This window comes from Antennarius striatus, chromosome 5, assembly GCF_040054535.1.
Source record: "Antennarius striatus isolate MH-2024 chromosome 5, ASM4005453v1, whole genome shotgun sequence".
Classification (NCBI taxonomy): domain Eukaryota; kingdom Metazoa; phylum Chordata; class Actinopteri; order Lophiiformes; family Antennariidae; genus Antennarius; species Antennarius striatus.
The window spans coordinates 24,287,501-24,308,152 of NC_090780.1; the positions used below are offsets into that span (position 1 = coordinate 24,287,501).

A 20,652-nucleotide genomic window follows, 5' to 3' on the forward strand; every position below is an offset into this window, starting at 1 on the left:
CGCCCCCTGAGGGAGGGGGGGTGGTTTAGCGGGGGTTTCTTTTGCGAGGGTGGAGTGTTTTTTGACTCCGCCAGCACTTCTCCTCCTCCAGGGGGGAATGAGTTCCACCTCGTTGCTAAACCCCCCAGACGGGTGGGTCGGATCAGGAGACCCGAGTCGGGATCAGAAGCTTCAAACCGCTGCTCTGCTGCGCTTCAGAAAACGCAAACGCAACAGAAACTAAAGACGATGATGACGAAGATGATGAAGGTGAGGACGGTGATGTCATCTGAAAAATAACCTGCACGTGACCTGTAAACAACCTGCGTAGGACCCGTTAAGGACTTGTATAAGACCTGTACAGAATCCACATAGGACCAGTATAACACCAGTATAAGACCTGTATAGGACCAGTATAAGACCTGTTTAGGACCAGTATAAGACCTGTATAGGACCAGTATAAGACCTGTTTAGGACCAGTATAAGACCTGTATAGGACCTGTATAGGACCTGTATAGGACCAGTATAAGACCTGTAGAGGACCAGTATAAGACCTGCATAGGACCGGTATATGATCCTTATAGGATCCGTGTAGGACTCTTTTGGACCCCCTCCACACCCCCCAGCCGTCAGCTGAACACTGAACCCTTGCTTTCCTCTGGAGACTCTTGGCGCCGCTGTGAGGAAACCCTCGACGTGAGGAAGAAGCGTTCCTCTTCATCGTCACGCCGCATGGCTCCCCAATTGATTCCAGGGAGTCGCTCTACTTCCCGGGAATCTCCTGGGACCACAAACATCAGCCTGAACCAAAAACTACAAGAGAGGCAGCGACGGTACACCCCCATCACAAGGCCCCCAACACGGGCACCAGACAGTACCCCAACCCCTCCAATCTGGACACTAGGAGACCGACCAATAGAGAACCTTCGTTTCTGAAACTGCCTGACTTTGAGTCGATTGGAGGGGAATTTTATCTTTAGTTTTGCTGCTTCTTTTAAACACCTCTGAGATTCTGACTACTCCCCAAACCAAACCCAACTAGGGGCCCCGCCCCCTGAAGTAGGCGCTTTAGCGTTAAAATGCTATTTTCCCAACATCCTCAAAGTGGAACCTGATTCCTCTAAAATCCTAAATCATTTTCCGTGTCTCTTTGAGGGGAATCGAGGTGTGTTTGCTGAACTTATTCTCATTTTATTGTTTCTCTACAGCGGTGACTTTTTGGCGGAGGTGATAAAAAAGCCCGCCGTCCAATCCGGTCCCGTCGCCGGGAGCGCCACAGCTTCAGGTTCAGCCCCGTTCCAAGTACAAGAGCGTTTTCTATTTCCATCTCCGGTACAACCTGTCCTGTCAGCCAGCGTTGTTGAGCATGAACAATAGTGACTAAGTGGCTCGGCTACCAGCACATTCATCTTCGCGGGCGGAAAATGCAGTGTCACTGTGGCGGGACCCGGTGTGATCCTCCAAGCTAATAGCGGCGCCGGGAACATTCTGCCTGCAAACACATTTTTTAAGTTGTGACAACTGTTCAAGGTGCATTAGAAAGAGAATCAGTCACCGATTCCCGCGCCGCTGCAGTCGCTGATGTGTCACTGAACGCCTGCCATACAGTAGCAGAGGCGCTACTGCTTTTACTCGTGTATGGTAATCAGTAAGAATGGACCATTCAATCGATCGCGTTCATGCATTTATGATAGATTTACAATCGGATTGGATGTTTCAAATCGGAGAAATCGGATGCAAGTCAGCTTCTGCGCATCTGGGATACGTATGTAAGCGTCGAGTCTTACATACGTAAGTCTTTCATACGTAAGCGTTGAGTTTTACATACTTAAGACTCGGCGCTTACGTATGTAAGACTTACAGCAGATATCCGGGATACGTATGTAAGCGTCGGGACTTACATACGTATCCTGGATGCGCATTCGGGACAGGCGGACCGCCTTCCTGCCCCGCCTCCTCGCTGACTTCATAACGGCGGATGTTAAATGGATGAATGGACGTCCCAGTTTAGGCTACTTCGACTTTTTTATGAAGGCGTTAGCACGAAGCTGACGCTCCATTTAGCACGCGCCGAAAGTTATGGCGCAGGCCGTTAGCCCGCGAGCGACAGACGCTTAAAAACCGGGCTGTTAGCGGATGAAAGGAAGGATGGATGACGGATCATCAAGAACGACTTGACGCTCGATTAATGAACCATCAAGGTCAAAAAAAAAAAAAGAAAGGGAGCGTTGATCAAAATACAGCCAAGAGCGATTCAAGAACGGCTTCTGAAGAATTCTGAGTTACACACAGAGGTGGTCACCAGCTTGTCACGCACACGCACACACACACACACACACACACACACAAACACACACACACACACACACACACACACACACGCTTCGTTGTCACGGACTTGTCAGATGATGTATGACAAGTCTTGGGATCTTCAGCTGAGATGATCTGGGCCAAATGAATCAATAATTCATGTTTGATGGAGTCTTTTTAATATTTCAGGCATAATTAATAAGCGGGGGCTTCGCTTCCCTCCCCACCCCCCGGCAGGGGGAATCACGTCAACAGCAGATAAATGAGAGCGACACCCAGAAACACTCTGGATGGATGAGCGAGAGGCCTAGGGCGTCGCCCGGCTCGCGATTAGTCAACAGCACGCGCCCGCGCTCGTCGCACACGCGTGTGAGCGATGTGAGGATGCCGGATGGGAAGCGAGGAGGAGTGTCTAAGTCTAAGTCCATAATAAGTTCAAATCCCACTCCCAGCTCATAGAAAATTAATTCACAAATGGGAGAGAAAGGCTTCGGCGCCGCGGCGCTGCTAGGGGAGATAACGCGCCACGACTCCCACCGTTCCCCGGAGAGCAGCGCCGTGTGCGGCGGCGGCGGCGGCAGCGGCGGGATATCATCAGCGTACGGCGATGAAGAATGGTCCCGCAGCAAACACCGCCTGCTCTAAGTAAACCGTAATCAGTTTCAGCAGCGCCCGCCTCTACGGCTAATTCATCCACCAGAGATGCTGGCGGTGGCGAAGGGAGGATGGGCGAGGGCGGGCGGGGGAGTAGCTAGCTCGCCGTCAGGCCAGGTTGATTGCGTCGTCCTCCTCAGACGCGGGACCGAATGAAGGGTCGGCAATGGAGGTCAGCGGAGGTGGGGAAAGCACCGAACAACATAATCCATTACTCGATGGAGCTGGGAAAGGGGTCAGGAGGTCAAAGAGCGCCTCCACAGAGCAGCTGATTGGTCCGTTCACCCACCACCGCCGCCAGCATCAAGGTTCCGCCACAGTTCAGACAATTAAACAGGAACCAGCTGCTGGTTTTCTCCCCCATTAACGGTTAAAGGAGGAGGTCCAGTTACTGACCCGGAGCCGGACTCTGAGGAGGAACTGTTTCCTGTTTCAACACCAGAATCTCGTGTTTAACTGCGAGACTCCGACCGTTCACTACCATACATCCAATAGTCATTAAACCGTTCACTACTAGTCCCCAAACAGTCCTCCCCCAGTCCTCTACCAGTCCCCCAACAGTCTCCAAATATTCCTCTACCAGTCCCCCAACAGTCCCCAACAGTCCCCCAACAGTCCCCAACAGTCCCCCAACAGTCCCCAACAGTCCCCAACAGTCCCCAACCAGTTCACCAGTTCAGAGACTCAACTTAGTCCAACAGTTTTCCAGTGGTCCTCTGCCGGTCTCCCTATAAGACTTTAAAAAACCCTAGTTTTATAATTTGTAAGTTTTATATCTCCTCTACCTGTTATGTTATTTCTGTTAGTCCCTCATTGAAGGTTGTGTTTCAGCTTTAGTGGCGTCATGAAGAATAAACGTTGACTGAGACCCACAACTATCTGAGTTTCTCAAATTTAAAGCTTCAGTTTTTTGATGATGAGTTTGTTTGATCCAGGTTTTCCAGGTTCCTCCCAACTCAGGATGGGAGGAATGGATAGATGGATGGATGGATGGATGGATGGATGAACAGATGGATGTTATTTGCCAGCTCTTCTTTCTTTTCTGTCGCCCAAAGAGTTCAAAACTCTTCAAAGACGGTTAAAACAATCCAGACTTTCCCCCGTTAATCCGGGTTTATTACGCCACCTGTCCGACCCTCTGTCCAGGTTTCAGGGCGATGCCGTGAGTCACGTTTGTGTGAACAGCTGAACAAACACCCGGGAAGTTTGAGCTGAACGGCGGTGACGCTGAACAAGAGCGACTTCCTCGTTTACAGAAACGATTTCGAGCTGAGAAAAGACTCCTGGTGATGCAAATGAAATATTCACCACAGTTTGGTGCCGGATGAGCGGAACACGTCCTCGCCATGTGCAGCCATAGTAACGCAGCTCATTGGACGGGTGGGGGCTGCCTCATTTATTCACGCCGCTTCTCTGGATGTGTGAAAATTAATGTGCTAATGATTTATTGATGCTAGCAACTCCAGCTGTGAGGCTCAAATTAGCGGATGAACAATTTTGCTTAAACACATTTCATGCTCGTATAGATCGGTGTCAGGGGTGACCGTCTGATTGGTCGGACAAACACACACCTATGGTCCTTATTAGTCAGGTCGTTAACCCCATAACCCCCCCGAGAGGCTCGCGACAAATTAAAGTGTTCTCTAGAGGTCAAAGGAACAGGTTCTGGTGGTGATCTGGGTTCTGGTGGTGATCCGGATCTGGATCTGATGGTTCAGATGATGTTTATCCAGGCTGACCAGAGATCAGATCGGAATCCAGAGTCAAATTTCCAAAAAGAAAACCTTCAGTAAAATCTATCAGACTAATAACACGACCATGTGATCCAGGATCTAGGGCAGGTTTTGGAGTCACATGATTAGGACCAGCCAATCAGGCGTCAGTCTTGAGGTCTCACCGATCAATCCGACCAGACGCTGAACCTCTTGCTCCTACTTAAACGGGGAAAACTCTCCCGCCGACCGCCGCGTCACCCTGGGCGATGATGTCATCGCCACGCCAGACGCCCGGCAGCTCGATATGACCTACACGCTTTATCTACACCAGACGCCTTTAGCTCGCCTCTCACCTCCCTCCCCGCCTCCAGCAAGGGGTCGAAGCATGAAACCAAGAGATTACTCACACAAGAATAAGTCATATTCAATTACGGTGGGGGAATATTGGCTGTACAGTAAATTGAACAATTATGTGGCGAGGAAACGGCGGCAGACGTGTGCAGGGCAACATTTTAGTGGAGTGTGCTGTCAGCAGAGCCTGGTCATTCCATTACAGCTGCAGAGGGAGGCCGTCGCAGAATACTTATTAAAGTGCGCACACACACACGAGCTGAACGACAAAATAAAAGAAGGAAGGACAGATTTTTACCTCCATTAATCATATGTTCCATATATTAATGTAGCAGCCTTTTAAAACGTCCCTAAGGAATAATTAATGGAGGAGGAAACGCTCTGATTATATAGAATACATTAGTAGAAAATGAAATATTCACAACTAAAACGCAATCGTTTCTCTTTTTCGGGCGATGTCAAGTAAAAGGGGAGGGGCTTCCAAACTGGTTTTATTAATTGAACGCCTTCCGTTGAGCGCGTTTAAATAGCGGGATGAGGAAGTAAAACGGCGATGTAAAACATGGCATCATCGGCGTAGAGGGAGAGATTTTTAAATCACCGGGATATAACAGAGTATCCCTGTCACATGATGGTTGACCTCTCCACCGATTGGAAGGGGAGGAGCTCCCAGACCACTCCACATCACCCCAATTTGAAGATATTTTTCTCTTTAAGTTAGCCGCCAGCTTCTAATAGCTGCTTATTAGCCTGTTCCTGCAATGCAGATGATTGTTCCTGCTTCCTCCTCAGGATAAAAGCAACAAATAATGGTTTCTTCTCCACAACAGAGCAGAAGAGCAATAAAAGGAGCAGCGACCCCGGGTTGTGTTAAAGGGGCCGCTGAGATAAACCCAAGGTCTCCCGGGACCCCCAGACTCTGATGCAGTTCTACACTGCAATAATCCAATCTGTTCTCCACACATCCGTCACTGTCTGGTTTGGATCGACCACCAGAGACGAGAGGAGACAATAAAAACCACTGCAGACCCATAAAACCCAGAATGCACCTGGTTCTAGCGCCTCCTCTCTGGTTGAAGCTGTGGACCTCCATGCTGAGCAAAATTGAAGAGGAAGAAGAAGAAGATGATGAAGAAGGTCTTCCTGAAGGTCACCCTGATGAAATCATTCCAGAAGGAATCCCTCTTGGTACCCTGATCTGATTGGTCCCTGATGTGATCCAGGATGGAAGCTAAGCTAATCAAGGCTCTATTTGTGGACACAACCGGTTCCAACTGGACTCCAAATAAACAAAATATTCAGAACTCGCGATTTAAAGCGTTTTAACCAAAAGCCAGTCAAACTCGATCACATGACCGGCAAATTAGCGCTCCTCACCTGTCATCGACAGGTTGTCACCTCGGAGTTATTTTCACGCCGTCTCATTAGAGTTTATCCCGCCGTCAGCGCCACTTCCTGTTGTTTGCGCCTCGCCGTGGCTCGCTGCCAACGACGCTATTAGCATAGCGCTGCAGAGACGACTGGGAGGACAGAACCAGGATAGAACCTCATTCAAACCGCCGATCTCAACCGGAAAACAGATGAAGGTTAGCTTAGCTCAGCTTACCAAAAAGTTACTAGACTGTTCATGTTTTTCATTTTAACGTTTTCTCTTGTATTTGGGGATTATTTTGGGATTGGACTTCGTAATTTCTACATGATGACTTTCTGTTAGCTTTCCATCTTCTCCTCGGACCTCCTCCGGGTTCTCCGGGTTTATTTTTCTTGTTCCACGTACTCTAACGCGTCGCCTGCTTCATGAAAGCTCCATTTTCCAAGACCTTCATCATATTTATCACTTCATCTTCATCTTTTCCCCGCCTCTCCCCTCCCTCCCACCCCCCCCCCCCCCCCGACCCGAACACATTTCTGCACTTCATTCCCATCCGTCACGTCGGCGTTCCCATCGCCGCTGAATTATGTCTCCCATCAAGGAAAAAAAACAACGGCAGTCAAAAGACTCCTCAAAAGTCACTCGGCGCCGCTTTTGCATACAAGTCGCTTGGAGGCGCGAAGCGTGCCGACACACTGAGCAGTGCATTATGGGACATTACTGTCACAACTGATGTCTTTACACAGTTAAAACAAAAAAACAAAAAAAAAAACCTCCCAGAGCCGAACTGAGTTTGTCAGCGCTGGAGAGCGATCGGCTTTCAAAGCATTCTGGGTATTCACCTCACGGAAATGTCTTAAAAGCCTTTATTGTGGAGCTAATGACCTTCCAGGAGGCACGACTGAAACGACAGCTTCTTCTTCCCACGTTTTATACGTCTCCCTTTTTTTTTTTAATGTATTGATTCCTCCGGTTGTCCAGCAGCTAAAGCAGCGTTTCCTCGCTGTGATTTAATGATCCGCCGCCGCCGCCGCTGTCCTTGAACGCAGCGCTGGGCTTTCAGCGCTTCTTTTGGGTTTTTCTTGCTTAGAACTTCAGTTTCTTCTTGAAACGTTTTAAAGGAGCCTCCGGAAGTGGGGGGGGGGGGTCCAGACGATTTTGGGTCCCACATAAAGACTCGATCTGGGTCAAACTGACCCACAAAGCGGGGTCCTGGTTGGAGGTGGGGCTCAAGGACTACCTGAGGAAATATTATGATACTTGGGGGTTGTTGGGGGTAGTGGGGGGGTCAGATCGATGCGTTTTTCCGAGTGACTGGGTCGCTTTGATCCCGCATTAGACACGCCGCCGCTGACGCAATCACAGAGAGTACTCCCATAATGCATCACCCCTCACACCTCGCACGGACGGATCAATCAGTGGCTTCCATTCACTTAATCAACAACACACACACACACACAGCTGGATGGGGGGGGGGGGTCACAGGGTATTTGAGAGCGCTCCTTTTTGTCCCGATCGTCCTCTGGACGACACCCCCAACATGCCCCACCTCCCAGCCCTTCAGCTGCGCCGTGATTGGCCGAGAGCTTCCGCAAATGCTGACATCGTGAGTCGCTGGTTAGATTGACCTTCAACTTGACCCATAAAGAATTTCATTGGTCGAGGGACCGAAACAAAAGTCGCCAAAAGTATGCGGACACCCAGACATGCAGTTCTAGCGCTGCTAATCCAGGCTAGCCACATGACCACGAGAACATCAGAGGTTGTTTTTCCCCCACTGGTAACTTTGGCAGGAGAAAATTTAAAAAAAAAAGTGTGATATGAAAAGGTCAAAAAACGAAACGTGAAAACTTGTGAGAGAAAGACTGTTTTTCTTTTTGGGGGGGCTGCCATCTCTCAGATAAATCAGCGTGTCGTCGGTGGAAAGGGAGAATCGTGACCCTCTTGTTAAAAATGTTCTGCCTGTCGTCTTTATCCTGCAGCAAAAAAAAACAACAAAGCTTCAGTTTCTCCGTCTCGTTTTCAGCGACTGTCAGGAAGAAGTTTCCCTCCGTCGGCGATGGCGGCGGCGGCGGTGGGAGGAGGAGGAGGAGGGGAGTTTAAAGGACGAGCATCACGCCGGCCATCACGCGGATGGAGGTGAAGCGATTGATCGGCTGATTGATCGGTGATGAGATGTTCAATCAACAGAGGATACCGAGAAGCAAAGAAGTTCTGATGTTGCGTCGGCCACGCAGGAAACCGTCGTTATTGACCGCGCTGCACTTAAACGCCTCGCTTTTGTTTGGATTCCGACGTGGGAGATGTGAGGAAAAAAATAAAAAATAAAAGACGGAATGCGTGGCTTCCTGTCGGGCTAATAAAATTGCTTTCCCTTGAGGGCGCAGCGACTGTACAACATATCATCAGTTTCCATCTTCATTTACACACTTCAAGGCCGCCGCACAAAGGCCTGAGAGCGCTCTCATGGCGCCGGGCGCTGAATGGCGAAACAGCTCGACAAGGAGTGGGCAAATTAGGTCCGCCTCTGTCGTCGATCGCAGCGCTGACATTGTGCCGGTCTGAAAATTAATTTCTAGTCGTGTGCGTGTGTGTGTGTGTGTGTGTGTGTGTGTGTGTGTGTGTGTGTGTGTTAGCGGTGCAAGGAAAAGGGGGAGTGGAGGAGTGTTAATACCAACATGTGGGTCATATTGTGAAAGAAAAAATTGAAAAGTCTTTCAAATCAGTCTTTTGTAGTTTTTCATTTGTACCCCCCATCCCCCCCCCGCCCCCAACCCCTTTGCCCCCGAGAGAGGACGAGCCAATCAGCTGCGGCGCTCCGACCGGCGCCTCTTAGAAAAGGCATTGATGAGGAGACGGATTGCATATCAAGACGAAGATTGAATAGTTTGTTCACATTCATGCTGCGACTGTTAATGACTTCCTGTTGTATGAAGTCACATGATCACCGGGAATTTAATACGAAACGGGTCGACAGGAAGCCGATGTTTCACCAAAAGAGACGAGCAATTAGCATAGTTAGCTTCCTTTTAAACACATCTATGAAGGGCATTTATTGCGTATTATAATGCAGCGACACCGCCATGATGCGTTATGAATGCTGATTCATTAAAAACTCCTTTTGGCTTTTTCCCTTCAGGGGTCTCCACAGCCAATCAGTGTCCTCCATCTAACCCTGTCTTCTCATCCTCTTCTCTCACACCAACTACCTTCATGTCCTCTTTCACTACATCCATAAACCTCCTCTTTGGTCTTCCTCTAGGCCTCCTGCCTGGCAGTTCAAAGGTCAGCATCCTTCTACCAATATATTCACTATCTCTCCTCTGGACACGTCCAAACCATCTCAACGCTTCAATTGGTCATTTTCGCCCAATGTTGGAATGAAGACGACAGAAAAAAAAACGTTCGGTGTTCTTAACGTAAGACTCTTCTGCTGACAGAAAAAAAGTTCTAACTTTCATTTGACCCACAAGGGGAATTGTTATCTTGGCTTTGATGTCACGTGATACCATTATTCCTTCATCACGTTGTCCTATAATAACATATTGAAAATCACGGGGCCAGAAAACCATCCTTGGTAAACGAGGTGCCGACTTAATTGGTAGCCGAGTTAGTCGTCCTGATTCTTCAGCTTTTTAATCTGCCATTCTGATCAGGCAGAGGGCAGAACAGCCACGGTCCGCCGAGGACCTGATTGCGGTTTGTCAGACCTCTGGAGGACGCGATTAGAACGAGCTAATTAGGACGGGGGAAAGTTTGAGGAACTTTGGAGATGTCATCGGCAGGGAGAGCTCGTCTATAAAGGAGGATTTTCTGCAGAACAATCAGATAAAAACAGTTTTTAGAAACAGAATGGATTAAATTCCCCCTTTTTTTTTTTTTTTTTTTACTCTAGAAACCAAAGAAACAATAAAATCTCGTGGCGAAGACACCGTATTAGTCATCCTGTCAACAAAATGTCTTTGGATAAGGTTGAACTGAGGCTCTTTTAAATTCGCTAATGAGTACAAACCTTAAATAACGGCCCAAAAGCACCAGAACAGGAACGTGACGCCGGAACATCGACCCGTCAGCCACCCGCCTCCATCGTTCTCCTCTGTTGCCGGGATCCTGCCCGCCGTTACATCAGCGTCTTATGTAAGCGCCGGCGATCAAACGCGCGGAGGGACGGCATCGCTACATCTTAGCATCAGCATCGCTAAGTGGAACTGTCACCGGCTCGGATTTTTTTTTTTTTTATCTCCACAAGCTCCTGCTCTCTCCGGCACGACGGGCGAGCAATTAGGGTCCCGACGACGAGCGGAAATATTGAAATAAATAAGCGGGAGACGGTTTGTGGCCCGCGGCTGGAGGCGCTAGCGCGGCGAAAAGATTAATGCTGCCCTTCTGAAAAACAAAAGGTTCTGAAGGGATGAAGGAAGTGGCCGTTTCTCTTCTGGAGCCTCAAGAAATAAACGAAGGGGCTCAGAAAGGCGCCGCCGCCGGGCCGGACCAGAACCGAAGAGATGAGGAGGACGAGGCGAACGCCGCCTTGGGAGGGTACGATCAAGACACCGCCGCCACCGGCTCAATGGTCACGTCAACATGTACAAAACAGGAAGTTCTGATTGGTTCCAGAGCAGCGATACCAGAACCAGAACCACCCCGGTACTGGTTCCATCTGACCAGAACACGCTAGCAGTGGCGCGCTAGCAGAAAGACAGGCTAGCATTGTTTTGAGCAAAATTAGCGATGAATGAAACGAAACAAATACACAACAACAAATCTTCATCCTATTTCTGAGCGAAATGTGATCGTGTGACCAATCAGACGTCTAGTCCAGGCCCCTCCCCCTCACACACCTCCAGCCTGCCCACCTGCACGAGCCAATGAGAAGCCAGCAACTTGCTTTTCCCATCATTCACCTCAGCAGATTCTAATCACAATCCTCTGTTTTGTTTACTTTTGTTGACAGAAGCTGAATAAAAAAAGGGGGCGGGGCCAGCACCTACCTGAGTAGGCCCAGTAGGTCTCCTCGGCGACGGCTCTCCGGTGACGGGTCTCTCCTGCCGGGGCCCGGCGGGGGTCTTGGACGGGTGCTTGGCTTCCTGTCAGCGCTGCAGAGGGGAGGAGACAGGAGGGTTAGCGTCAACGTAGCATTGAGCTAGCAAGAGTTCCAGAAACAGACCGCGGCGCCGGCGTCGTATCGTCAGAAACAAATAATTAAACATCAGAGGAAATAAACAGATAAACATCCGCTGATGCTAATGCTAGCCAACAGCTTCAGAGTGCAGCGACAGCGAAAGGTGACAGAGAAGCTAAATTTAGCTGCTTCCTCTGCAGGAACAGAGGCGAGCGCTAACACGTGCGTCGCACTCCGACGTGACTTTATGTGTGCAAACGTGACGAGGGTGGAATTTGTTTTTTCTAGATGCAAGAAGTCTGAAGCTTCATGTTCGGGAAAATAAAGACGCTCCTGTTGGGTCGGATGAGGATGAAAACCTACAACCCACACTATAGATGAATGTATGGATTACATTTATGTAATGTACGTAATGGAGCAGCTGTCATAAACCCTCAGTCTGAAAGGACAGGTGTTACAAAATTTGGAGGAAATGGACTGAGTATATCAAACCTGTAAGACTGGACAAATTGTTTGTTGACCTAGGTGATGTTGAGTTTGTTTCTTTATTACTAATTTTAATATAATTTTTAAAAAATTTCTTTTCTATCTCGGTTCTTTTTTCCCCTTTTTATATATATATATATATATATATATATATATATATATATATATATATATATATATATATATATATATATATATATATATATAATGAAACCTTCCTAAGTTTTTTTTTGTAAACATTTCACACTAATACAAACATTAAAAAACTTGAAATTAATCAGGAGACCTGTGATTATTTCTATGATAATGTCATTGTATTTATATTATATGTGATTGAGGCTGATTCATGACATTATCATTTGAAAGTGCTCTTTTAAAATAAATAAATAAATAAATAAATAAATAAAACCTAAAACTTAAACTCCACTCGAACAAACGCATTACTGACATTTCCTAGAATTAAATTCCTCCTTTCATTTGGGATCTGAATATCAGGATGGAAAAGACGACCCGGAATCCTCCCGGCTCCCAGCCTGAGACTGAAAGTGGCCTCCTTTGGGCCGGGGGAGACCTTTTTGATCCGCGTTAAAGAAAAGGCAGCAATGGAGCGCTCGGCGTCTTTAAAGTGGAGGACCGTCTTCCTGACAGCTCCTCTGCTAATGGCGCGGCGGCGGCGCTCTGTGATTTGGTCTCTGAGATCTTTCAGAGGACAAAAATCGTGTTCAAAGAAAACGACTGGAGGTTATTTTTGACTTGCCGAAGGCCACCTTCAACTTTCCCTTTATAGCACATCTGACGAGCCCGGATGGCAACCAGCTTTCGTTTGTTTGACATTTTGCATCGAGGGTGGAGGTTAGGAAATATTTAGAGACGTGAGTTACATTTCCTTTAAATCCAGTTAGACGTTCTTTCTACTTCAAATCCAGGAGAAGATTTAACCTTTATCCTCGGCGGAACTCGTTAGCATGTCTGCAGCGGCTAGCGCTAGCGTCTGGATGTCTGCAGCGACAGCTAACGTGTCTGCAGCTATCATTGGCCTGTCTGCAGCTGTCGTTAGCGTGCGTGCAGCTATCGTTTGCATGCATGCAGCTATAGCTATCGTTAGCATGCATGCAGCTGTAGCTATCGTTAGCATGCATGCAGCTATCAATAGCGCCCCGGCCGCAGAGGGGCCAGACGTTCGCCATTAACACATCGTCTGGAGCCGTTTCACACCTGACCCCGGCGCTGACCAGCAGCAATTAAACCAGCCGAGAGGTGTGTGTGTGTGTGTGTGTGTGTGTGTGTGTGTGTGTGTGTGTGTGTGTGTGGTGTCAGTGAGGACACACTCAACTGTCTCCGACTGGACGAAGGCCAAACCTAAAAACGTCGATCACACCGTAATGGAAAGAGTCGCCGGCTTTTTGCAAAGCATTGTGGGGGAGATTTAAAGGTTGGGGGAGGAACAAAAGGTGAGTCTTTGTTTCAATGACAGCCCCCACTGCCCCCCCCACCCCTCACCTTGCCCCCCCCCACACAGTGTTTTAATTCTTGGGGATGTAAGCGTTGCTCATGTCTCTGAATGCCAATGGGAAGCAGCTCTATGGCTTTTCTATGAATTACATTATTGATTCCCAATACTGCTCAGAACACAAAATGTAATTATGCACAGCCCCCCCCACCCCCACCCCCCCCTCCACACCGCCACTCATCCTCGCCAAACAAATCTTCCCCCTCGCCTTCCCTCTTTCGCTTTCTTGTCTTTTACTCGCTGCTTTTCCATCCATTTGTCTTCCGCCCATCGGTCACATGACCTCTCCCGGACGCGCCGTCCTTCAATCATGTCAGGACACGCACAACACACACACACACACACACACACACACACACAAACACACACACAGCATCAGCAATTTCAAAAAGTCACTCATCTTCAAATTGAAGACCGTAAATCAACCAATGAGAAGCCTTTTCTGGTGGTCCTAACCAATCCCACGGCGGAGGACACGCCTCTTCCTGGTTCACCTGTCCATGTAAACCGGGTCCGGACTATCATCTGGAGTTCGTTCTTCATGATTCAGTTTGTCATAAACTCACAGTCGACGTCGTCTGATTGGTTCCTCCTCCTCTTCATCATCATCGGCCCTCTTCATCTCCTCCTCCATCGGTCGATCTCACATCACTTCTTTATTTCGCCGCTTTGAAAAGTGGATTTGTTGGAATTAATTTTGCCATAGGTCTATTTACAGTGTGCAACAGCTCTGACCTCCACCTCCTCCTCCTCCTCCTCCTCTTCCTCCTCCTCCTCTTCCTCCTCCTCCTCCTCCTCTCCATCTCGCTCAGACGTGTCTGTCCATTTAACAGGCTTTATTTATCCGGCGCTGACGCCCAATTAAGGCGAGCGGACGGATTCAAAGTGAATTTATTTCACAAAGGGAAGGGGGGAAGGGGGGGTCTCCAGTGGGCTTTTACCACCAGAATAACAACGTTTAAGTCGGTACGAAGAAACGGAGGCGGGCGGGGGTGAAGGATAGTCAAGGAGAGGAGGAGGAAGCAGGGATGAGTATGAACTCAGGCTGGGGCGGAACAAAAGCGTTGGGTTCTCGTCGTGGCACCGGGGGAAGACGTCGCTGACATCTTGACAGCAGGGTTTGGAACGCGGCCCCTCAAATGACTGTGATTGGGCGGATCGTTGTGGCGTTGACGAGACGGAGACACGCAGACGGCGACAGAACGACGAGCGTCGAGTATCGAACAAACAAAGAGGAGATGAATCTCCTTTATGAGGCTGTCAGGACGTGAACTGAACCCCAACTGGATGGATTTCAATGGGCACCAAATATAACGGTGGGGGGCGGAGTTCGGCCCGGTGGGGGGTCTACTTCCTGTCCGCCCTTCCAGTCAGATGCAGTCATTGAGGAAATCGTCTTCTAACAAGTCAAACTCCATCGTCCTGGTTGGTTTTCGTTCTGCTAACAAACCAATACTGAGCTTCCCTGCTGGCGATCACATGACCTATCGACTATCACGTGATTGGTTCACATCAGAGCGAATGAGGTGAGCCCGGCCTAAGAAACTTTCTCTCCATCCCTCCTCCTCCTCCCTCGCTGTCGGAGCTCATCTTCATCACAGAATCCAGACGCCATTCCAAACCCTGTCCGATTGGGTCCGGCGTGGGGTTTATCCCTCAACATTAGCTGTGAGCCCAAAGGGGCGTCGTCCAGAAGATTTTCATCTTCACAAACTAACAATTGTCCATATTTTTACATCGGACGTGAGAAAACGCAATTCCAAAACATGTCCAGTCGGGTCTGGCGTGGGGTTTATCTCTCAACATTAGCTGTGAGCCTAGAGAGGAGTCGACCATACGGTCTTCGTCTTCACAAACTCACAAATGTCCGTGTTTTTACATCAGACGTGAAAAAATGCCAGTCTAAACCCTGTCCGATTGGGTCCGGCGTGGGGTTTATCCCTCAACATTAGCTGTGAGCCCAAAGGGGCGTCGACCAGAAGATCTTCATCTTCACAAACTCACAAATATCTGTGTTTTTACATCGGATGTGAGAAAAACAGGGTCCATGCGGTCCAAGCCGGCGTTCCGTTAACGGTCTGGGTTATGGTTGCCGTTCCGTCGCTCGTAAACCTTTATGGAGGTTCTGTTCCCGCCTCTCTCACGCCTCCGAGCCTCGTAGAAACGCACCAGAAGGGGAGCTCCCGTTACAGGTCCGGAGAGGAATGTCCTCGTAAAGCCGGAGAGGCGACGCTCGTCCTCCTCGAGCCGTCAGAGGGAAAAAAAAAAAAAAGAATCAATGATTCTTTTATGGCCGAGGAGAGAAACAGTTCGGAAACGGATACGGAACATTTATCCGGCGAGGAAACGGGACGCTTTAAAGAACTCGATGGAATAGAGACATTAAAGTTAGTGTCGCCAGCTTTCATCCATCCATCGATCAAACGTGACAGGTGTCAGCACATGGATAAGGTGATCCAGACATGCCTCTCTCGTTCCTCCAGAAAGGATCCTGAGGTGTTCCCGGCCCAGATGGGTTCTGGGTCCACGCCGGGGTCCCATCTGAGTCGGACGTTCCCAGAAAACCTCCAAAGGGAGGCATCGGAGTCAATGAAGTCGCCTCCATTCTCCTCCGAAGCCAAGACGATTCTACCAATCTATGGATCTACCTATCCATTGGCCACGCCATCGCTCACTGGATGGACTCTTGTGTTCGTCGTCTCCGCTTAAGGATAAAACTCCGTTTTTCCACGATATTCCACACCCCGCGGCCGCACCCGGTACCCCGTGACCCTTTGCCTTCCCCCACGTCCCCCTCGTTTGCCTGTCTCATCTCCACCTGTCTCTCCCCACAACAAACGTCGGCATAACAACCGGAGAAGAGGCTCCAGAAACTTTCCGAGTTTATAATGACGGATTTATTCCTGGCTGAGCTGTTCCGTTGTCTCCGCCTCACCGTTCCATCATTTTGAGATATTAGACGTCTTTTACATTTATGGGTTTTTTTTCTTTTTCCCAACACATTTCACCAGAACTCTGACAGATTGTGAAGTTCTGGAGACTTTCGGAGGTCCACAGAATCCCCCAGACAGTTTGAAGAGTTGGTGACGGAGTGGAGTAGAGGATGGAGTCCAGTTGGAGTTTTTTTTAACGATGCTGCTGGAAAATGCGAAGCTAACTTCCTGTTAGCGGCGACCGCCAAGGTGACTCGTTCTTCGCCAATAACGCTTTAAAAGGCGCCGGGTCCTGACTGGTCCTTTGTGTCCGCGGAGCGCTCACACAAAAGTTCCGATGGAGAAGACGAATGGACGGCCGCGGTTCCTGTCATCCATCACTGGGGGGTGAGGGTGGGATGGGATGGGGGGGGTGGGGGCATTTAGGGGAATTGCAGAGCGTTTTGCTCCAGCCGCCATTAGCATGCGAGGCCCGTCGCTGTGTTCCTGTGCTTAACCTTGGCTCGCCCACTTCTCTCTTGATCTCCCTCCGCTTGACTTCAGAGACGTCAGGGTGTTCAAATGGAGCGCGCACACACACACACACACACACACACACACACACACGTACGGCGGGACCCACGCCAGGGCCGGCCGACTCGTCCGACTCCAGCGACTCGCCTCATTAGCATTCGTTGCATCTCCCTCCAACGCTGCTGAAGGACATCGGGCTAACGTCGAGCTAGCATCGAGCTAACGCAACAACTCCCCCCACAGCTCGCCTTAACTCCACCTCCAGGGTGGAGACACTCCGGACGAGGCGCCGGTTCATCGGAGCGGTGGGCGGGGACACTTCCAGGGGGGTTTGAGGGGGCGGGGGGGGTGATGTAAAAGACGGGAATGAAAGCGAAACCAAAACGCCAATCGAGGGTGAGCGAATCAAACGCCTCGACACGATGGCGTCCAATCAGGACGATGGTTTCGTTTCGTGCTGTAATTGAAGGAGTTAATGAAGCCTTCATCATCCTCATCCTCACACCCATGAGGAGGAAGAGGAGGAGGAGGATGAAGACGAAAGATTCAGCTTCCTTTGAGCTTCAGGCCAACAAAGAAGGGAGGAAGAGGAGGAGGAGGAGGAGAGGGGAGTTTTTAGGGAAGGTGGCACGAAGTTAAAGAGGAGGAGGAGGAGGAAGGGGGGGGGGCAGAGCGATGGCGAGCTTTTGTGGCTGGCTGGACATTGATCAGAGCGAAGCGGGGAGAAATCACTCGCTCATGGAGCCGCCCAGCATGACTTCATGTTTTCAGGAGCCTCGGCCAAGGGCAGAGAAAGACAGCAACACACACACACACACACACACACACACACACACACACACACACACACACACACACACACACACACACAGGAGCAATGAAGCACATCATCATCATCTGTGAAGCAGCGACGTGGGGAGGAAGTGGCGTTGGAGGAGGACGGACCGCCACGTATCGCATACAGAGCTGTTTAATGTCACGGAGGATACACACACACACACACACACACACACACACACACACACACACACACACACACACACACACACACACACACACACACACACCCACACGGGCCGCCCTTCCTCCTCACCTTCCCTCAGCTCATTGATCGCTATAGACCGCCAGGCAGCCTGCCTGCGAACCGATGCCACTCACACACCCCTCCAGCCACCCACCGATTATACACACACACACACACACACACACACACACACACACACACACACACACACACACACACACACGCTCGGCTAATTAATAGCCACTGTTCACCGAGACAAGGTCACGCAGCCAGGAGACTAAAACCAGGAAGCTGACACCTCTGCTGGGACGCCAGCCGCTAATGCATTCCTGCACCGGAAGCTCCGCCCACCAGGCTCCACCCACTAGGCTCCACCCACTAGGCTCCACCCACCAGGCTCCACCCAAACCCATCCACATCCTGTTTGTTAGGTGGCGTCGGCCCGCATCAGGGCCAAGAGGGCACGTCTACCTGTTGACGTTGCCACGGTAACCATCCCCATAGAAACCCCCGCATCCTCTGATGGGTCGGGGATTGTCCCATCAGGTTATTGGGGGTGGATATGATGGGATGGACCTCAGCAGTGGCCTGATGGCGGAGGAGGAGGAGCCACCACTTCCTCCTCCACTTCCTCTTCCTGCAGGGGATTGTGGGTAATCTTTAGTCGCGTTCCAGCCGATTGGCGCGCCGTGTCAGGGGGCGATCCGTCGGCATCACCTCCCCCGCGTAAAGAGAAACGAGAGCTCATCTCCTCCGTTTAAGAAAGACGCGGTGCGAGGAAGGAGGGACGAGCCGCTCGTCTTCGTCGCCTCTTCCTCCTCTTTTTTTTTTTTTTCTAAGCAGGCTTGAAGGTCAGCGCCTTCCGAGCGATTTGTCCCGACAAAAAGCATCTGCTCCCCGTTCTCTTAATAACTCGTGTGACATTTCATCGTTCACAGATGAGTTCGCACCCGCCGACGTCTCCCCGTACGGTTCCGCGGGAAAATGTCGGCGTGCCGCCGCCTCAACTGGAGCGCCGCTGTCTCGTCGTCGTCGTCGATTGTTTTCCGGAGATAAAACCAGACGACAGGAGGTTTTTGGTTTTTTTATCTCGTGTGAAAAGGTCGACTTTTAGAAAAGGAAGCAGCTGATTGGACGATGGGCGCCGCTATCGGCCACGCCCGAAATCTGGATCTTAGGAAGTTCAACGACAGAAAAATCATGTCATCGTGACATCATCGAGGTGGCGGCGCCAGTCCGGGATGCCCCCTGTTCCACCAGGAGATCGTCTAGATTCAGATCCAGCTCCATATGGGGGTGGGGGGCCCCAGATGGGACCTCAGGCCCCGCCCCCTGCTGGGCGTTTGGGAACATGACATTTACAGACAAGCTAACGCCAGATGCGCTTTATGTTTTGAGGGTTGGGGGAGCGGCGGCGTTGGTAGGGGGTACCCCCCCCCCAACCCCCATGATGTCAGCTGTATCCTGCAGGCCTGACCAGGCGTCTAGCCTCATGCTAGCTCCGCAAAAACGACTGGCGGAGGGGGCGGCGTGGCGGATGTGAGTCAAAGCACGGTTTCCGGCGCCGCGTCGGGTGTGTTCCCTCCTGTGGTTAAAGTGGCCGCTTTAATGAGGCAAACATCACGGCGCCGTCATTCAGTCGACGCGGCGAAGTCAAACAACTCAGTTAAGCCTCGCTCTCGGTACAAATGTGGCTTAATTGGGAGTTAAAAGTCTGACTGTCGGGCTTTCAAATCTAATCAGCGTGTCTTTGAAAGGGCAATCCGCTCACCAACGCACCCCCCCCTCGTTTAAAACGCCGCGCCGCCTGACAGACGCCTGATCCACGAGGCTGTTTTTGGTCTGTTTCGGCTCGGCGGTTAGCGCCGCCGCCGTCATCGGCTAAACGAAAAAATATTTATTAGAGAGAAGAAGAGAAACTGGAAGGAAATGTTTTTTTTTTTTTACGTGGGGTTCGATCAGAAAAAAAAAAGGGGGAGGAGCTTCCTGATTGGAATTTTTTATTTTCGTGCCGAATATTTAAAACTCACAATAAAACATATTTTTTAACCTCAAGCACAAATTTCTGAAAGTCTTTTTTTAGTAAATAATGTCCAGAGGTCAGAGTTTCTATTTTCTATTCCTTAGTCCCTCCCCCTCAGGTGAGGCACACCTGCCCTGCCGGCCCCCTTCTAGTGGCGTTACAGGTGGAGGTGATGAAGATCAAAGACGTCAAACAGAAAATCTGCGTTTGGATCATCGAGGAGGAGAAACGACAGAAGAAGTAAAAAAACCAACGAAGAAGAAAAAACCAGCGGGGAAGACGGCGTGTTTCTGACGGCGTGAACAAAGCGCCGCGGATCAAGCCGTCATGTGGGCTGATGAAGGGATGAACAACTATTGCCTCACGCGGCGAGGCCTTCCATCCATCAATTACCGCCGCCGCTTTGAAGAGGGTGGGATTGAAGACGCCGCTAAGAGGCTTATTTCCCTGCGCGGAACAAAAAGAATCATCGGCCGCCATCGCCGCCGCCGCCGCAATAAAACACGCAGAAGAAGAAGAGGAAGAGGAAGAAGGTGAGGAAGAGGAGCATCTGAAGTCAAAGAGGAAGATAAGGAAGGCCGGATTAGAGTGATGGCTGATCGATCGCTCGCCGTCACTAAAGGGTTAACCCGTCGGGTCAGCGCTGAGTCAGACCGCCCC

At 50.1% G+C, this 20,652-nt stretch overlaps 1 protein-coding gene across 2 annotated transcripts in view; it reads right to left on the bottom strand.

The window, feature by feature from the left end:
• Positions 1–20,652, bottom strand: part of LOC137595772 (receptor-type tyrosine-protein phosphatase gamma-like) — a 170,200-nt gene that overhangs the window by 122,329 nt on the left and 27,219 nt on the right. For both annotated transcript variants that reach the window (XM_068316045.1, XM_068316046.1), the window contains exon 2: positions 11,373–11,477. In XM_068316045.1, coding sequence (XP_068172146.1) covers positions 11,373–11,477 — 105 coding nt within the window. The remainder of the gene's footprint in view (positions 1–11,372; positions 11,478–20,652) is intronic.